This window comes from Salvelinus fontinalis, chromosome 21, assembly GCF_029448725.1.
Source record: "Salvelinus fontinalis isolate EN_2023a chromosome 21, ASM2944872v1, whole genome shotgun sequence".
NCBI classification, from domain to species: Eukaryota; Metazoa; Chordata; class Actinopteri; order Salmoniformes; family Salmonidae; genus Salvelinus; species Salvelinus fontinalis.
In genome coordinates, this window is record NC_074685.1 from 29,650,667 (window position 1) to 29,669,647 (window position 18,981).

Sequence of the window (18,981 nt, forward strand, 5' to 3'; positions counted from 1 at the left end):
CAGATAAGAATAAGAAATAAAAGTAACAAGTAATTAAAGAGCAGCAGTAAAACAACAATAGCGAGACTATATACAGGGGGGGTACCGGTACAGAGTCAATGTGCGGGGACACCGGTTAGTTGAGGTAGTATGTACATGTAGGTAGAGTTAATTAAAGTGACTATGCATAGAAGATAACAACAGAGAGTAGCAGTGGTGTAAAAGAGGGGTGGGGGGGGGGGGGGGGGGGGGGGGGGGCAATGCAAATTGTCTGGGTAGCCATTTGATTATGTGTTCAGGAGTCTTATGGCTTGGGGGTAGAAGCTGTTAAGAAGCCTTTTGGACCTTGACTTGGCGCGCCGGTACAGCTTGCTGTGCGGAACCAGAGAGAACAGTCTATGACTAGGGTGGCTGGAGTCTTTGACAATTTTTAGGGCCTTCCTCTGACACCGCCTGGTATAGAGGTCCTGGATTGCAGGAAGCTTGGCCCCAGTGATGTACTGGGCCGTTTGTAGTTCCTTGTGGTCGGAGGCCGCGCAGTTGCCGTACCAGGGAGTGATGCAACCAGTCAGGATGCTCTCGATGGTGCAGCTGTAAAACCTTTTGAGGATCTGAGGACCCATGCCAAATCTTTTCAGTCTCCTGAGGGAGAATAGGTTTTGTCGTGCCCTCTTCACGACTGTCTTGGTGTGCTTGGACCATGTTAGTTTGTTTATGTGGACACCAAGGAACTTGAAGCTCTCAACCTGTTCCACTGCAGCCCCGTCGATGAGAATGGGGGCGTGCTCGGTCCTCTTTTTCCTGTAGTCCACAATCATCTCCTTTGTCTTGATCACGTTGAGGGAGAGGTTGTTGTCCTGGCACCACACAGCCAGGTCTCTAACCTCCTCCCTATAGGCTGTCTCGTCGTTGATCAGGCCTACCACTGTGTCATCGGCAAACTTAATGATGGTGTTGGAGTCGTGCCTGGCCGTGCAGTCATGAGTGAACAGGGAGTACAGGAGGGGACTGAGCACGCATCCCTGACAGGCCCCTGTGTTGAGGATCAGCGTGGCGGATGTGTTGTTACCTACCCTTACCACCTGGGGACGGCCCATTAGGAAGTCCACAATCCAGGTGCAGAGTGACGTGTTTAGTTCCAGGGTCCTTAGCTTATTGATGAGCTTTGAGGGCACTATGGTGTTGAACGCTGAGCTGTAGTCAATGAATAACATTCTCAAATAGGTGTTATTTTTGTCCAGGTGGGAAAGGGCAGTGTGGAGTGCAATAGAGATTGCATCATCTGTGGATCTGTTGGGGCGGTATGCAAATTGGAGTGGGTCAGGGTTTCTGGGATAATGGTGTTGATGTGAGCCATAACCAGCCTTTCAAAGCCCTTCATGGCTTCAGACATGAGTGCTACGGGTCGGTAGTCATTTAGGTAGGTTACCTTTGTGTTCTTGGGCACAGGGACTATGGTGGTCTGCTTAAAACATGTTGGTATTACAGACTCGGACAGGGAGATGTTGAAAAATATGTTAACGTTGGCTATTTTGAGCACTTTTCTTCTAGGATGCTTACTTGTTTTCATTGCTTTACGGTGAAGCATAGCAGAAGTAGATATGCTCATGTTATTTATGTCAGCGCAGGGTGAGCTGCACACAGTGGACTTCCTACTAGGGCACACCGCCTCAGTGCTAACAGTATAAATCTGGTTCATATGCACATGATTACCTCATACAATAGCTGAAGGATCAGCAGAGGCATTCAGGGCAGCTAGAGGGACAAAATTACACTGTTTTTTTATTTATTATTTCACCTTTATTTAACCAGGTAGGCCAATTGAGAACAAGTTCTCATTTACAACTGAGACCTGGCCAAGATAAAGCAAAGCAGTTATACAAAAAACAACACAGAGTTACACATAAACAATGTGTAACAATAACAATAACACAAACAATAAACAATAACACAAAAGAAAAGAAATAGAAAAATCTATGTACAGTGTGTGCAAATGTAGAAGAATAGGGAGGTAGACCATAAATAGGCCCCAGAGGCGAAAATAATTACAATTTAGCATTAATACTGGAGAAATAGATGTGCAGATGATGATGTGCAAGTAGAGATACTGGGGTGCAAAAGAGCAAGAGGGTAAGTAATAATATGGGGATGAGGTAGTCGGATGTGCTATTTACAGATTGGCTGTGTACAGGTACAGTGATGGGTAAGCGGCTCAGACAGCTGACGCTTAAAGTTAGTGAGGGAGATATAAGTCTCCAGCTTCAGATTTTTGCAATTCGTTCATGTCATTGGTAGCAGAAAACTGGAAGGAAAGGCGGCCAAAGGAAGTGTTGGCTTTGGGGATGACCAGTGAAATATACTTGCTTGAGCGTGTGCTACGAGTGGGTGTAGCTATGGTGACCAGTGAGCTGAGATAAGGCAGGGCTTATAGATGACTTATAGATGACCTGGAGCCAGTGGGTTTGGCGACGGATATGTAGTGAGGGCCAGCCAACGAGAGCATACAGGTCACAGTGGTGGGTAGTATATGGGGCTTTGGTGATAAAATGAACGGCACTGTGATAGACTGCATCCAATTTGCTGAGTAGAGTGTTGGATGCTATTTTGTAAATGACATCGCCGAAGTCAAGGATCGGTAGGATAGTCCGTTTTACGAGGGTATGTTTGGCAGCATGAGTGAAGGAGGCTTTGTTGCGAAATAGGAAGCCGATACTAGATTTAATTTTGGATTGGAGATGCTTAATGTGAGTCTTGAAGGAGAGTTTACAGTCTAACCAGACACCTAGGTATTTGTAGTTGTCCACATATTCTAGGTCAAAACCGTCCAGAGTAGTGATGCTAGTCGAGCGGGAGGGTGTGGGCAGCAATCGGTTGAAGAGCATGCACTTAGTTTTACTAGCATTTAAAAGCAGTTGCGAGGCCACGGAAGGAGAGTTGTATGGCATTGAAGCTTGTTTGGAGGTTTGTTAACACAGTGTCCAAAGAAGGGCCAGATGTATACAGAATGGTGTCGTCTGCGTAGAGGTGGATCAGAGAATCACCCGCAGCAAGAGTGACATCATTGGTGTATACAGAGAAAAGAGTCGTCCCGAGAGATTAACCCTGTGGCACCCCCATAGAGACTGCCAGAGGTCCAGACAACAGGCCCTCCGATTTGACACACTGAACTCTGTCTGAGAAGTAGTTGGTGAACCAGGCGAGCAGTCATTAGAGAAGCCAAGGCTATTGAGTCTGCCGATAAGAATGCGGTGATTGACAGAGTCGAAAGCCTTGGCCAGGTCGATGAAGACGGCTGCACAGTACTGTCTGTTATCGATGGCGGTTATGATATCGTTTAGGACCTTGAGCGTGGCTGAGGTGCACCCATGACCAGCTCGGAAACCAGATTGCATAGTGGAGAAAGTACGGTTGGATTCAAAATGGTCGGTGATCTGTTTATTAACTTGGCTTTCAAAGATTTTAGAAAGGCAGGGCAGGATGGATATAAGTCTATAACAGTTTGGGTCTAGAATCTCCCCCTTTGAAGAGGGGGATGACCGCAGCAGCTTTCGGTCTTGGGGGATCTCAAATGATACGAAAGAAAGGTTGAATAGGCTAGTATTAGGGATTGCAACAATTTTGGCGGATAATTTTAGAAAGAGAGGGTCCAGATTGTCTAGCCCAGCTGATTTGTAGGGATCCAGATTTTGCAGTTCTTTCAGAACATCAGGTTACTTACATTGTGTCTATCAACTCCCCTGGTATAATGTACATTTGCTGAAGAATTATGACAACTCAGCATCACAATGGCAGGGATTAGTTGACCTGGGCTTGAGTCATTGATAAGTCATTGTCTCAATGCAGCCTTACAGTGTTGTGAAAGGATCCAGGAACCCAAATGATTTGGGTGGATCCCATCCTCCTTATAAAACGTGTTTTGTTTCCAAAAAAGTATCGAAATTGTCAACAAAAGTTACACCCATCGAGCTGCAATAATCACGTAGCCAGTTGTGAAGAGAAAGAATCCTGCTAAAGCGTTCAATGCCACGATTCAGAGGGCACAGAGCCAAATATGATGGGTTGGGTATTTTATTAGCGTTTAGCAGAGTCAATGACCTCTTTAAATTCCAGTTTCAACAGTTCAGAGTTGCCCTTCATCATGTCATTAAAACCCACATGAACTACGATAGAATCGATTTCCATGTACTGAAGTAGTACATTCGGTAGCAGTTTAGTAATGTCGTTTACTCAAGCTCTGGGATAGGACATTGTTCCTGGTGCAAAAACAGTCACATTTCTTACCATGGAGCAGCCCAAAATCACGGCTGGCGAGAAGGACGAGGACACCCACCCACTCCCATGCCTCGGAGAACACTTTATGGACGGGCGAGAGGCAGGATAACTTGAGCCTGTTGCTCCCGGCGCAGGCCTCCGACAGATGGAGAATCCCCTCTCGATCCAGAGCAGGGACGGAAGGTTGCCGACGTCAACTTCGAAATCGTAGGAGTAGGCACTGCGGCCGCAGACATAGGTACCCCCTGGAACGAAGGTGCAGGAAGATCAGGCTCCAGGACGCCGAAACTATTCGTTGTTTGTATCTGCTACGGGCCTATCGTTGGGAGTGTAGACTGCTTTGCGGGAGGCCGCTGTCTTTGGCTTTCACGGCTCATAACATGCGACCATCATTGCTTGCCTTGCTCCTCTTGCTTTGCCCCTTCGACTCTGCTATCAGATGGGGGAGCTCCAGGCAACGCAGGCCAGTCGGATAATGACAAAAGACATGGCAGAGATGCATCCAATAAGCGCGAACGCCATCCAGCCACTGGCGTAGAAAAGGTAAACATTCCACTCTGCGTTTTAACCAGTTTCTTAGGTAGGCTGGCGACCTGCGTGATCAAGGAAGCCACCTCAAGCCTATAATCCCCGGCAAGCAAACAATTGCCGCATTGGAACTCTAAGTGATCCGGTTTGTCCTGAAGCAAAGCGTAGTAGACACAGCTCCTACAGCGCTGGAACACTACAATTTTTTCTCCAGACTAAGAGGGCTCAATTGCAAAACTCATCTGGGACTAACTTCGTTAGCTTGATGGCAAGCAGCTTAGCAGCTCTGTCAAGCAGGCTTCAACCGGTGTGTTAAGCAGAATTCTGGGACAAGAAATAGCGGTCCTAGCTGTTAAAAGCTAACCACGTCACGGAATCCACGCAAAAACAAGATTGGTATTTATATTTAACGAATATTAGTTATGTTTTAATAAAAAATAACAAACCGAGTGTTTCCAGCATAGTTTTCAGCTGCGCACTCTGATGACGTCACAAGGTTGGTTTGACATTCTCACACTCATTGATGCAGCAAACTAAGTGACCTTGACTTGTTTGTATGAGGTGAGGCTGTTTCCCCATCCATCTTCATTGTAGAGACACAGTTAAGTTTAACTAATGGTCATAGGTGGAGTGAAGCATCAGTAGTGGGACACCTGTATGACAGCCTACCTTAGTCCTATTCTCTATCTCATAGATGGAGAGTTGCATGGGAATGTTAAAGCTGTGCAGAATGTTGCCTCCAAACACCAGCGTGTCCTCGGGGGTGTAGACTGCATGAATCCAGCCTGAAACAGGACAGCCAGCCAAACATCATGAGAACCGGCTGACCCTCTCAAAACAGACATAGCATGCCCAAACATGTCCTCAAACACATGCTTGAATAAAGCAGAGCATGTAATGTATGGTTTGCTACAATAATATTAACGTTAATATGATAGGAATACATCAAAATGAAATGCTAGGCAGTTCACCAGAGGGGATGAAGAAGGTGTAGCCCTGTTTCAGCTCCACCCTCTGGCAGCCATCTGCACGGTCTCCCAGGAAGATGTCACTCTGCTTGCCTGACAGAACCCAGTCCTCATACAGGGCAAGGTTATGAGGCGTCGGAGGCACCAGCCAGAACACCTGGGGACAGGACAGGGTATCAAAAGTTGTGAATGTAGCTTTGGTAGTCATCTAAAACAAGGGTGATATTTCTATGTTAACAGCAATCAATGTTACATCTTATATTAGAGAAGTCAGGACATTTCTTAGATTTGACTATCCTATCAGAACATTTCTCTTCCTCTAGCTTGAAATTTGCAAGTTTATATAATGAGATGCCTCAACGGACTACCTAGCAACAGTCCTGTGATTTCTGCAGCCGTCGCTGAGAAAAACAGGGGACAGGTTCATTTGTAGCGCCTCTGCAGAAATCTGATACATATACAGTACCAGCATTGGGGGAGGGTACATCAGAACCTCAGGTGGATGCACTGCTGTTATCCACATACTGTTCAAAAATTTATATAATAATAAAAATACATGAACTTACCTTCCCTCCCTTGAAAACGTGATACCACACAGACGTGCCCCCGAAATCAATGTGGAAGTCAGTATAGCAGCCCTTCACGCTCATCAAACAGTACCTACAGAGGAGGGATGAGAGGGATGGATAATGAGACCCTGCATGTGCATAGTTATGATGAACCTGAGAGATCGTATAAAGACGGTGGGTTAGATGCTGAGCTGAATGAACATCATGAACAGAAATGGGTAAATAAAAGTATGGTCACCAACTTTGTCAAGGAAGTGTTCAGTGAGCAAATTTTTGTTCACTGTTCTTACCCCAGAAACTATACAGAAAGTGTAGCATTGCAACATTACAGTACAAGGAATGGAGCTTGAGTATGGAAGCTATTTGGCCGAAAATTTCTATTTATTCCTTCGAAACAAGCAGTTCAACCAATTTGGAACAGCCCCAATACCTGGTTGAAATCTTCTACATCTACCAATACTCTATTCCGACCAACATCAAAAAATTCAATAACCACAAATGTGTTAAGAGAACACACAATACCCCATAATGTCAAAGTGGAATGTTATTTGCAGTTTTCACTAATTAATTAAGAAAAGATTAAATGTCTTGAGTCAATAAGTATTCAACTCCTTTCTTATGGAAAGCCTAAAGTTCAGGAGTAAATATGTTGCTTAGCAAGTAATATAAGTTGCATGGACAATTATCTGTAAGGTCCCTCAGTCGAGCAGTGAATTTCAAACACAGATTCAACCACAAAGACCAGAGAAGGGCCCTCGCAAACAAGGGCACCTATTGGTAGATAGTTTTTTTTTTTAAAGCAGATGTTGAATATCCCTTTGAGCATGCTGTAGTTATTAATTGTACTTTGGATGGTGTATCAATACTAGAGGTCGACCGATTAATCGGAATGACCGATTAATTAAGGCCGATTTCAAGTTTTCATAAATCGGTAATCGGCATTTTTGGACACCGATCACGGTCGATTACATTGCAATCCACGAGGAGACTGCGTGGCAGGCTGACTACCTGTTATGCGAGTGCAGCAAGGAGCCAAGGTAAGGTGCTAGCTAGCGTTAAACGTATCTTATAAAAACAATCAATCTTAACATAATCACTAGTTAACTACACATGGTTGATGATATTACTAGTTTATCTAACGTGTCCTGCGTTGCATATAATCGATGCGGTGCCTGTTAATTTCTCATTGAATCACAGCCTACTTCGCCAAACGGGTGATGATTTAACAAGCGCATTCGCGAAAAAAACACTGTCGTTGCACCAATGTGTACCTAAACATCAATGCCTTTCTTAAAATCAATACACAATATATATTTTTAAACCTGCATATTTAGTTAATATTGCCTGCTAACATGAATTTCTTTTAACTAGGGAAATTGTGTCACTTCTCTTGCATTCTGTGCAACAGAGTCAGGCTATACGCAGCAGTTTGGGCCACCTGGCTCGTTGCCAACTGTGTGAAGACCAACTTCGCCAAACGGGGGATGATTTAACAAAAGCGCATTTGCAAAAAAAGCACAATCGTTGCACGAATGTACCTAACCATAAACATCAATGCCTTTCTTAAAATCAATACACAGAGGTATATTTTTTTAAACCTGCATATTTAGTTAAAAGAAATCCAGGTTAGCAGGAAATATTTAACTAGGGAAATTGTGTTTCCATAACATTGAAGGTTGTGCAATGTAACAGGAATATTTAGACTTATGGATGCCACCCGTGTATTTCACTGAAAGAATAAACGTTTTGTTTTCGAAATGATCGTTTCTGGATTTGACCATATTAATGACATAAGGCTCGTATTTCTGTGTGTTATTATGTTATAATTAAGTCTATGATTTGATATTTGATAGAGCAGTCTGACTGAGCAATGGTAGGCAGCAGCAGGCTCGTAAGCATTCATTCAAACAGCACTTTCGTGCGTTTGCCAGCAGCTCTTCCCTGTGCTTCAAGCATTAAGCTGTTTATGACTTCAAGCCTATCAACTCCCGAGATTAGGCTGGTGTAACCGATGTGAACTGGCTAGCTAGTTAGCGGAGTGCACGCTAATAGCGCTTCAATCGGTGACGTAACTCGCTCTGAGACCTTGAAGTAGTTGTTCCTCTTGCTCTGCAAGGGCTTTTGTTGAGTGATGGGTAACGCTGCTTTGAGGGTGGCTGTTGTCGATGTGTTCCTGGCAGGAAGGGGTGAGGAAAGGGACGGAAGCTATACTGTTACACTGGCAATACTAAAGTGCCTATAAGAACATCCAATAGTCAAAGGTATATGAAATACAAATGGTATAGAGAAAATTGTCCTATAATAACTACAACCTAAAACTTCTTACCTGGGAATATTGAAGACTCATGTTAAAAGAAACCACCAGCTTTCATATGTTGTCATGTTCTGAGCAAGGAACTTAAACGTTAGCTTTTTTACATGGCGCATATTGTACTTTAACTTTCTTCTCCAACACTTTGTTATTGCATTATTTAAACCAAATTGAACATGTTTCATTATTTATTTGAGGCTAAATTGATTTTATTGATGTATTATATTAAGTTAAATTAAAAGTGTTCATTCAGTATTGTTGTAATTGTCATTATTACAAATAAATAAATGTAATTTTTTTTTAAATAAAAGATTTGTCTGATTAATCAGTATCGGCTTTTTTTGGTCCTCCAATAATCGGTATCGGTATCGGCGTTGAAAAATCATAATCGGTTGACCTCTACTCAATACACCCAGTCACTACAAAGATACAAGCGTCCTTCCTAACTCAGTTGCTGGAGAGGAAAGAAACCGCTCAGGGGTTTCACCATGAGGACAATGGTGACTTTAAAACAGTTACAGAGTTTAATGGCTGTGAAAGGAGAAAACTGAGGAGGGATCAACAACATTGTAGTTACTCTACAATACTAAACTAATTGACAGAGTGAAAAGGAAGACTGTACAGAATGAAAATATTCCAAAGCATGCATCCTGTTTGCAAGAAGGCACTAAAGTACAACTGCAAAAGTTTTGTCCTGAATATAAAGTCTTATGTTTGGGACAGATCCAATACAACACATTATGGAGTACTACTCTCCATATTTTCAAGCATATTAGTGCCTGCATCATGTTATGGGTATGCTTGTAATCATTAAGGACTGGGGAGTTTTTAAGGATAAAAAAAGAAATGGAGCCAAGCGCAGGCAAAAGGAAAACTTGGTTCAGTCTGCATTCCACCAAACACTGGGAGATTAATTCACCTTTCAGCAAGACAATAACCTAAAACACACGGCCAAATCTACTGGAATTGCTTACCAAGACAGTGAATGTTCCTCAGTGGCCGAGTTACAGTTTTGACTGAAATCTACTTAGAAATCTGTGACCGTGGCCAATGGCGCAGTCTCTGAAGGAACATTTTTTAAATGCTGTCCTCTTGGCCGCAGAGACTTCCTGCAAATTTTGCCTTCGGAGGGGAGAAAATGTTAAAGTTTTAAGCTCATTTCCTGCAATTCTACACATTTTGCCGAGGCTTATGTGGTGTGCTTATGCCATGGAGTGAATGAAACAATCTAACAAAATTTCCTCATTGACAGTATAGTTTTTATTTTTGTGATTGTCTGTTCTCAAAGATGATCTTAAACAAATATATAACTCCATTATCTTTTCTACATACTTTATATCTGGTTTTAGTAATTTAAAGATGCACTATGCAGAAATCACTAAAATTGCTACAATTCTAATAGTTCGCCAAATTTCAGTTCGTGACAAAACAAGCAAGTATAGTGTAGAGAATCATTGTATCATCGAAACTGCTGTGAAATATCTTATCCATAACCAAAAACAAGTATTTGTATTTTCAGCTGTTGGATGCTGGTGTACAAAACCGAAAGAAAAAGATGCATAAACTAAATTTAAGAACGGGAAGCATAGAAATAGTGCACATAGAACAGATCTCCCGCTTCTTAGACATGCTTTCAATGAGAATGACAGATCTATAAAACACACATTTGTATGTGAATTTGGTCGGGTCACCCAAAAAGTTGCATATCGAAGCTTTAAGTTTACACTGAATACGTTGTACAATCCCAATTTCTTCTCTCTCAAAACAAAATAAAAATGTACTTAAATAAAAATCGGATATTTTGGAGTGGCGGCAACTATTTAGCAGCAGCAGGCCGCAGCTGCTAAATTAATATAGGGAAAACAATGCACATTATGGTTAAAGCCACAGCCATGATTGTTGTAAGATGGTTTGATTTGTATGTAGGCTACTGCAAAATGATGCATCCATTCTCCTGGTATCATTTTAAAGTCCGCACAGGTATTCTACTTGCCAGGTTTCTCAGATCTATACCCTACAGTAAATCAGGCAATATTTTTTTCTAGCTTCAGGTCCATCCATACACTGAATGTTTGATAAAAAAGGTTGTGACATTACTAATTCAAAGCCTTTCACAGGGTTGTAATTCCACTATTCAAGCCATGGGACATCCATCATGAGTGATGAACAAACAATACACCAATTCTATACCAAACACTGATCGACACAAACCCTGTTCCTGTTGTTGGACAAATAACCTCTCTTGGCAGCACGAGTCCACCAGGGAGCCTCCATAACACCAGCTGATCAATACAAGCTTGTTTGCCTCCTCTGATCCAGTCAGTTGCAAGAGCTCATAAAATACAGACCACTTCCCATCCTGTCAACGCGGCTAATTTCAGCCATACATATTTAATTTGGTCTATTACATAAGTCGGGGGCTAAGATATAGTTCTCCAGCCTGGGCTGGCTCCTACTGTATGAATCTAGTCAGAGATACAGGCTTGTCATCCATCCTACAGCAGTGTATCTGCTCCCTCCCACAGAGAGACCTGAGGAAAGGGTTTACAGGAGTATGACCTTGACCGAGGTAATGCGTTAAACTGCCAATACTCAGAGGGAGAAGGACACATCCATTTAAGTGATAATGCCCAAGAAGCCAGGTGTTTGGAGGATATATTGCCACGAGTGTCGTAGAGGGCCGGCAAACCGTACCAATATATCCTCCAAACACTGGCATCGAGGGCATTATCATTTTTATACAACGGGTTACCAACATATTTAAATAATGATTGACATATTTTCATAAAAAAACATTGTCAATGAATTTATTCATACTATTTCATCCTTCCACGAGATATAGTCCCGACACAAATCTAAGGTTGCTAGCCAAGCCGACTGGTCATTCGTTCAATCGGTTCGGTTGCAAGAGACGCGACCCATCCGTTATTTTTGTTCTCCATCTATGGACGCGACCCAGTCGTTCATTCTAAATGTTCCATTACCATATTGGCTGGCAACGTTCTTATCCCTTGCTTGCTAGCCAGCTATGGCTAAATTACAGTCACGTCAAACAGTGCAGCCAGAATAACAGCAAAGTAGCTGCATTTGCGTTTGTTTAAGCTGTTTTCTAGTGACATTTATTTGGATACATCTATAACAATGAGCTAATGGGGCACGATTTCGCCTGGCATAGAAAATGTGTTCTCTCGTCAGGACACTGTTGTTCAGAGGAGCTAGCCAGCAACACAACTAACACAATCACAACAAACTGAAGCTGAAGATTAAAAACAAGTTGCATTTCGTTTTACCTGTTTTCTATTGACATTTCTTTGTATATAGCAATAAAAATTATGCCAGCTAATTCATGAATTTAACTGGCTGAGAAAAGTGGTCTGTCTCGTCCCGACATTCATTACTATGGAACAGGTGGAGAACGAATTTCAATATTGAAATAATGTTGCAAATGTCAGAGAGACAGCGAGGTTTATCAAATCTCAGCTGTGGAAAACCAATTGCTTGTCTAAAAGAAATGGGATATAATGTCCAGATGCTTTTTATAGTGGAGATCAAGTTTATAAATTGCCTGGCTGGGTTGATGAGACAGTGAATTGCGCAGTGAGATGGATCAGAGTAAATATGCATTTCAACGTTATAGCTTTAGCCGGTGGTAACTTGTTGAATAGACACCAGTTGGAATGCGGTTTTAAACAATCAGTGTCCAGGATTAGACCCACCCGTTGTATAAATAGACACAAATATCACCTACACTCAATGGAACATGTAGAGACGCATAATACTGTATGGCTTACATACTTCACATTCACTCTCTTTACATTATGAATAACATACTTGTAAACAAAGACAAATAATTACAAAGAAGCACATATAGGCCTCCTACACATTCACAGATGTTTATGATAGAACTATCTTCACCCACGTCTGTTGCAATTATCATAAACTGAGGGCCCATCTGCTGAACCTGTGAGACACAACATAATCACACATAGATCGCCATCCTATTGGCTGCACAGCAGTTTCCCCTATGGACAGAGAGTGACCAGACCCTGGGCTAAGAGCCCAACATCCCACTACAAACACCACTCACAATCAATCTCAGCAGCCCATAAGCGTCTCCATTAAAGAGGGGGTAAATAAATCGAAGTCAAATGACATGGTAGAGTACTCCCGACATCTCTAAACCCCAGCAGCTTTTCCCAATGAAAGACAGAGACGTACCCGATAGCTATTCCTCTCTCCCTGAGCCGGTTCGCTCAGGACCAGCCCCCCCCCATGCGCTTTTCACCGACCGGACACGAGAGAACTGCTATAGCTTTTATTTCTGGCTTTTATTTCCCTGCCTCTCCATCTGCGGAGGGCTCCATTTAGTAAAGAGAGAGAGTGAGAAACTGGGAGGAGAGAGAATATTATAGTGAAAGAGAGAGAGCAAGATAGAGTGTGAGAGAGAGGGGAAGAATGAGGATGAAAGGGAGGGCACAATTGGCTCTGGAGTGCGGGTTATGCCCTAATGCTGGCAACTGATTGGCTGAGGAGGATCCATAGTCACTTCTGCACCCTGTGAAGAACCGCCCTCCACCATGAAAGAGCCCCGCTGCCTAGCAACCATCTAGAGCCATAAGAGGAAGTGAACAACAGCAGAGCGCAGCGGGCAGAGGGACTTTGGAAAAAGGAGGAGGAGTAGGCTAATATTTCCTCCCAGCAAAGCAGCTTTTTAAAATAAAATGTGGCCTGTGCTTGAGCATTTTCCTGTTAGGTATAATCCACTACATTTTGCAAACAGGTTAAAACATCCAAAGAAACATTCTGACATTGCATGGGAAATACTATGCAATAACTGAGGACATTTCTAAAATACTTACTTCTGTACTTTGGGGTACTTCATCTCTGAGATGACATTAGTGGCTTCGGTTTGTCTTCGTTTCAGTTTTAGGGGCCACATGTTGTCCACCCAGTCCACTAAATCCACCTATAAGAAAGCTGACAGTTGGCTGGCATTCACTATCAAATTTGCCCTCGTTCATAATGAACACATGAAATAAAAACTGCCAGCGTCATCTCACCACAGTGGGCCTCTTGATGAGGTTCTCCAGTTTGGTGTGGCTGAACTCTAGGCTGATAACATTGAAGAGTTTGTCCCTCTCTTCCTCAGGCGTCTCATAGTAGCGGACAAACTGGGCCATGCTCATCTCAGAGCCTTTCTGGGTGCTCACATCCATCACATCAACGGCACGACGGCTACCTGCAAACACCAACACAGCAGTCTTACGGTAAACCTGGGTACAACTGTACAATTTGTATGCACGTTGTTCATAACTTTTACCAACAGGTGGTTGCTGAACCACAGCGCACATACATTATGTACCATAATAAAACAAGTACACCCTGTCCTGAACACTTTCATCATCTGACATGAGCAGGGCTAGCCTACGCCGAGCAAATAAACTAATGTATGTAGCTCTGTCCTTGAGCTGTTCTTGTCTAATGATGTTCTGTATGATGTTATTCTGTATGTATGTTTCATGTTTTGTGTGGACCCCAGGAAGAGTAGCTGCTGCTTTTGCAACAGCTAATGGGGATCCTAATAAAATACCAAATACGTGTGCACAAAATTGAAAATGTAGGCGCTTACAAAGAAATGTAGGAGAACAATTAAAAATCTTTGAGGTAGTAAAGCTAGAATCCTACATTTGTCTAGGCACTGGTAGTTCGTAATTAAAATTCTAGGTCGCACAGAAAAATATTTAAGCGCATATGCGAGTAAAATGGTCGCACTGAAGAACTCTGCCGAGATCTAATAAGTGGTAATTTAGCCTAAGGAAAAGGTGCCATTTAACTGATGTCAGTCTGATTAAAATATAGAATCTATATGAATAGGCCTATATATATATTTGGGTCTGCCATGCAAATGTATAGAAATTGTCTTGGTACAGTGGGTCATCTCATTTTTGCATTACAGGCTTATAGAAATTTACATCAACACCCACATACTTTTTGACATAACACCTTTTCCAGTAGCATGCTTTTCATTCATCAAGAAATGCCAGGTATTGTGGAGTACATCAGCACTGCTGTCTAAGATAAGAATTGATGGAGGGAAAGGAAGCATTTAGCAACTTTTTGCCGGCTATTTAAAAACAGATAGACTTACCAACCAAACCTTTAATCTCACTGACGGTGAACTCCGGGTCTGGCATTCTGTTTTTTTTTTTAAGAATATAGTCAAGATAAGCATATTAATGTCAAACCATTCCATAAAGCCTAATATTTAACCAAGAGCATGTAATAGGCTAAACATGATCAAATCAAATTGTATTTGTCACATGCTCCGAATACAACTGGTGTAGACCTTACTGTGAAATGCTTACTTACATGCCTTTAACCAACAATGCAGTTCAAGAAAGAGGTAAGAAAATATTTACTAAATAAACTAAAGTAAAAAGTAACTGTAAGAGTCAATGTGCGGAGGTCCAGGTTAGTCAAGTTATTTTGTACATGTAGGTAGGGGTAAAGTGACTATGCATAGATAATAAACAGTGAGTAGCAGTAGTGTAAAAACAAATTGATTGTATTGGTCACAGGTCATCATATTTGACTCATGTCTCACCTGATTCCCAGTCCATCTTTGGCTTTGAAAATAAGAGGGGTCTGAAGTGCCTCTCTCTGAACATACTCATAAGTGAAATCTGAGAAGAAAAAAGTGTAAGAGGTCAGTGGGACACTTCTGCATATATATATATATATATATATATATATATATATATATATATATATATATATATATATATATTCAGGTAGAGCAATGTTTGATGTGTGTGTATATCATAGAATTGTGAGGACATCCTGCACAAAAACGAATTAACCAACAGGAACTTTTCCCTTATCATGTGTGAATCCATAAAAAGGTAGAAATTCTGCATGTCCAGCCAGTTATGAGTTTGCATGGGGACTGTGAGTGTGTGGTAATATTTTATGAATGAAACAGATGTGTACCTTTGCCATCCATCAACTGAACGAAATGTGTGTTGTATGAGTCGCTAACAAGTTTCTCCTCCAGATTGAAACCCCTGACATTTGCAATTTCTTCAACGTCAGAGAAGTCCTCGTTTTCGTCATACATTGTCCGGCAGATGGAGCGCTAGAGGAATGAAAATAACTGTTATAAAAGTATATATCAATATCAATATATTAATTTATCACATCTCACTAACAGTGTTTTAAAAAATTGCATATAATGAACATGTATGCATAGCTTGGAATAAGAGCTGTCGTTTCAAATTAGAAAAGAGTAGGCCAGTCTGTGCATTGTTGTGTAGGCTCGAAATAATTCACAATAAAACAGTGGTGCACGTGCACATGGCTAGGCTAAACCTCTGAATGTGTGGTTGTAGATGGGCCTTCTGCTGAAAACACCTTTACAGATGATTAAACAATGTTCGTTATTAACATCGATCGCTGATATCATGTCCCGGATCAACATTGACATAACGTGCTAAGATAGATGCAAAACAATAACAACAACGTTAGAACTGCTGCACTTGCCATAACGTTGCGCTGAGTGGGCTTGTGAATAATGTAATGTAGCCAACTACCTAGCTATATAATTGACCAAACAAGTAAAATGTAAGTAACTGCATAAAGTTGAACTTTGCCAACATTTTAACGAAATTGACATGGCATTTCTTCTGACTAATGAGGATCACTGTAACGCTAGCTAGCTATTGATGATAGCTCAGCTAACACGTACACAGTAGTCAAACTAGGCTAGCTATAATAGGGTAATGCTACACACCAGTTTGCGTCCAGATTCTGCACTCGCTTCCATGATCTGAGCCCTTGCCTATTATATCCGTTTAAACCTTAATTTTAAAGGAAACAAATAATCACATTGAAAGTAATTATCACTTTACGTTTCGACACAAAACTAAGTGGGAACCATATTTGTTGTGTTCTGGATTACGTCACCGATTGAATCAAAACATTGTTGGACAACGTCATCCGTAGTGGCTGATTTCCAACACTACTTATTCATGTCAACTCAAATAGTTGTGAACGTTTATAAAAACACTTCAATTTCTTTCTGCGACCATTCCACTGTCCGTCACAGATCTGCAATTTCACGAACGGCATGGCATACATGCGCGATATCCGCAGCGGGGACATTGAATTATTTAGAAAATCTATTATAAAAAAAAAAAAATGTGTGTAACTACAACATGTGACACGAATGGCTTCGTTATAATCACCCGCTACCATTCAAATAATTTTCAATTGGCTTGGTGCGCATTCTCCAGTATATGTTTCAGATTAGCAAACTAAACTCAACCCCACATGGTGAAGGAAGTTTCTGATGAACTGCAACAGAGCTGAGTTGGGACATATTCACTAGAACGATCCGGCTGCAAAACGTTTCTTAAACAGAACGAAACCGGAAGAAACCTACCTTAATTTGTCTAATATAAACACATTTTTCTTCCATTTTGTTCTTAAAATGGTAAACGATTTTCGTTCAAAAATCGTTGTACCTGTTTGTCCTCTGTATTGCATTTATTTGTTTGCTGAAATGCAAACTTTTTAACAAAACTTTCATCAAATACAACCACCGACCGTTGACTCATTTTCTGTTGCTCTAAAAGGATTTAATTCACATTACTTAACGTAATCGACAATTGAATATGCGTATTCTTCCTGATATGCCATTTTGGAGCAACAGAAACAAGGAAACTGAGGTTGTATTTGACGAACGTTTTATTTAAAAGTATGGATTTGAGCAAACAAAGGGACACAACTACAGTGGTTAAACATTGGTACAGGGTAAGATTTTAACAATTTATATGTTTAGAAGTATTGACCTTGGGCGAATCGATGTAGTCGGGGCTAAATTTCACAAGAAATCATCTTCTATGGTATTAGAATATATATTTATTATATTCAAAAGTACCCCCCGCCCCCCAAAAAAGCATGTACTCATTCAGTCGGATTCAAATGACTTTTCAAATCCCTGCCCATGAACCTGGGAGGGGTGAACCTATTTATTAAGTATTCCCACTAACATGTCAACGTAAGTCCTGGAGATACAAAACAATTTTTGCCGTCTTTACAACGATGTTTACTTTCTTGGATGTTTTATTAGTTTGTCCTATGCAATTTATCTCGTGCGCAATGAATGCAACAAAGTCAACCTTCTTCAGTGTTAGTGTTTCTCCTGTGGAGCATCCACTACCACCTCATCTCCACTCGATTCACAAAAGTCAAGGATCCGCACCTCCGTTTCCTCCTGAATTTGGGTGCGCAAATACAACACAGTTTACGTTTTTTCGTGTTTTCTGGTAGGGTAAATGAGTCGGATGCCCAGATAGAGACAATAGATAGAAATCATTCCAAGCAAACAGTTTGACACACACTTACTCAATCTCCCACATAAACAATTATACCAAACAGTTTATTTAATTCTCACGCCTTATCAAAAATGAATTTGATATCACGGGTATATTGAGGTAGCAGACGCTGCACCTGCCTACAACCCTAAATTATTTCACTTTTATCTCGTCTTAATAGATGGTCCGAGATGCCCTGACTAGTAGACCTGGTGGGCAAAACGTATTAGAAGAGTCCCAGACAACCAAAACATTGGACCACAGAACCAGGAGAGATGATTGCCGTCTTAGTCAGCCACATCCAGGCTTTATCACATCCGGCCGTGATTGGGAGTCTCATAGGGTGGCGCACAATTGGCCCAGTGTCGTCCGGGTTTGACCAGAGTAGGCCGTCATTGTAAATAAGAATTTGTTCTTAACTGACTTGCCTAGTTAAATAAAGGTTAAATAAAAAACATAAAACATTTAATTAAAGAGATGTGTGGGTAAGCTTCCCATTAGCCAATCTGGACAATAACACTGGATCAAAACAATCAAACTATACATTAATGTTTTTTGGCCTCACCCGTCAACAGAGAACGTTATGCTCTTGGAATTATGACCCTTTTGAGAGATCCTTTTCCCCCCAAAGGCTATGTAAGTGCTGGTAGGTAGAGCATGCTTGCTTTAATATGTTGACACGTTCTGTGGACTGAAAGGGGCATCAAACAGTCATAGAATCAAGTCTAAAAATAACAAGTTGACTACCATGTTGGTCACCTTTTCCCACATCTAAGGAACACTATGTTCCTGACACAATTCAGATATCCTTTGCCTATCGGCTGAAGACGGTGTCAAGGAAGACCTCACTTCGACCCATCAAGAAGAGTATTTCACCCCAGTCGGGAGGCCCAACCCATAGGAGGAAGTCTGTCCTGGACCACCAGCTTGTTGGTGATGTTTGCAAGGAGGCTATTTATAAAAATATATATATTTTTCAC

At 41.6% G+C, this 18,981-nt stretch overlaps 1 protein-coding gene across 8 annotated transcripts in view; it reads right to left on the reverse strand.

The window, feature by feature from the left end:
* The window catches only part of LOC129818594 (lysine-specific demethylase 2B-like), a 53,768-nt gene extending 36,966 nt beyond the window's left edge, over positions 1–16,802 (reverse strand). The window contains exons 1-9 of one of the 8 annotated variants that reach the window (XM_055874644.1): positions 16,417–16,802; positions 15,618–15,762; positions 15,232–15,310; positions 14,776–14,822; positions 13,688–13,866; positions 13,487–13,593; positions 6,314–6,407; positions 5,751–5,904; positions 5,449–5,564 (exon numbers count right to left, since the gene is read on the reverse strand). In XM_055874644.1, coding sequence (XP_055730619.1) covers positions 5,449–5,564; positions 5,751–5,904; positions 6,314–6,407; positions 13,487–13,593; positions 13,688–13,866; positions 14,776–14,822; positions 15,232–15,310; positions 15,618–15,762; positions 16,417–16,449 — 954 coding nt within the window. In that variant the 5' untranslated portion in view covers positions 16,450–16,802. Of the gene's footprint in view, positions 1–5,448; positions 5,565–5,750; positions 5,905–6,313; positions 6,408–9,601; positions 9,749–12,845; positions 13,445–13,486; positions 13,605–13,687; positions 13,867–14,775; positions 14,823–15,231; positions 15,311–15,617; positions 15,763–16,416 lie in introns of those variants that run through there. The other 7 variants (XM_055874643.1, XM_055874647.1, XM_055874646.1 and 4 more) reach the window with 7 other exon arrangements.
* Positions 16,803–18,981: the final 2,179 nt, after the last annotated feature.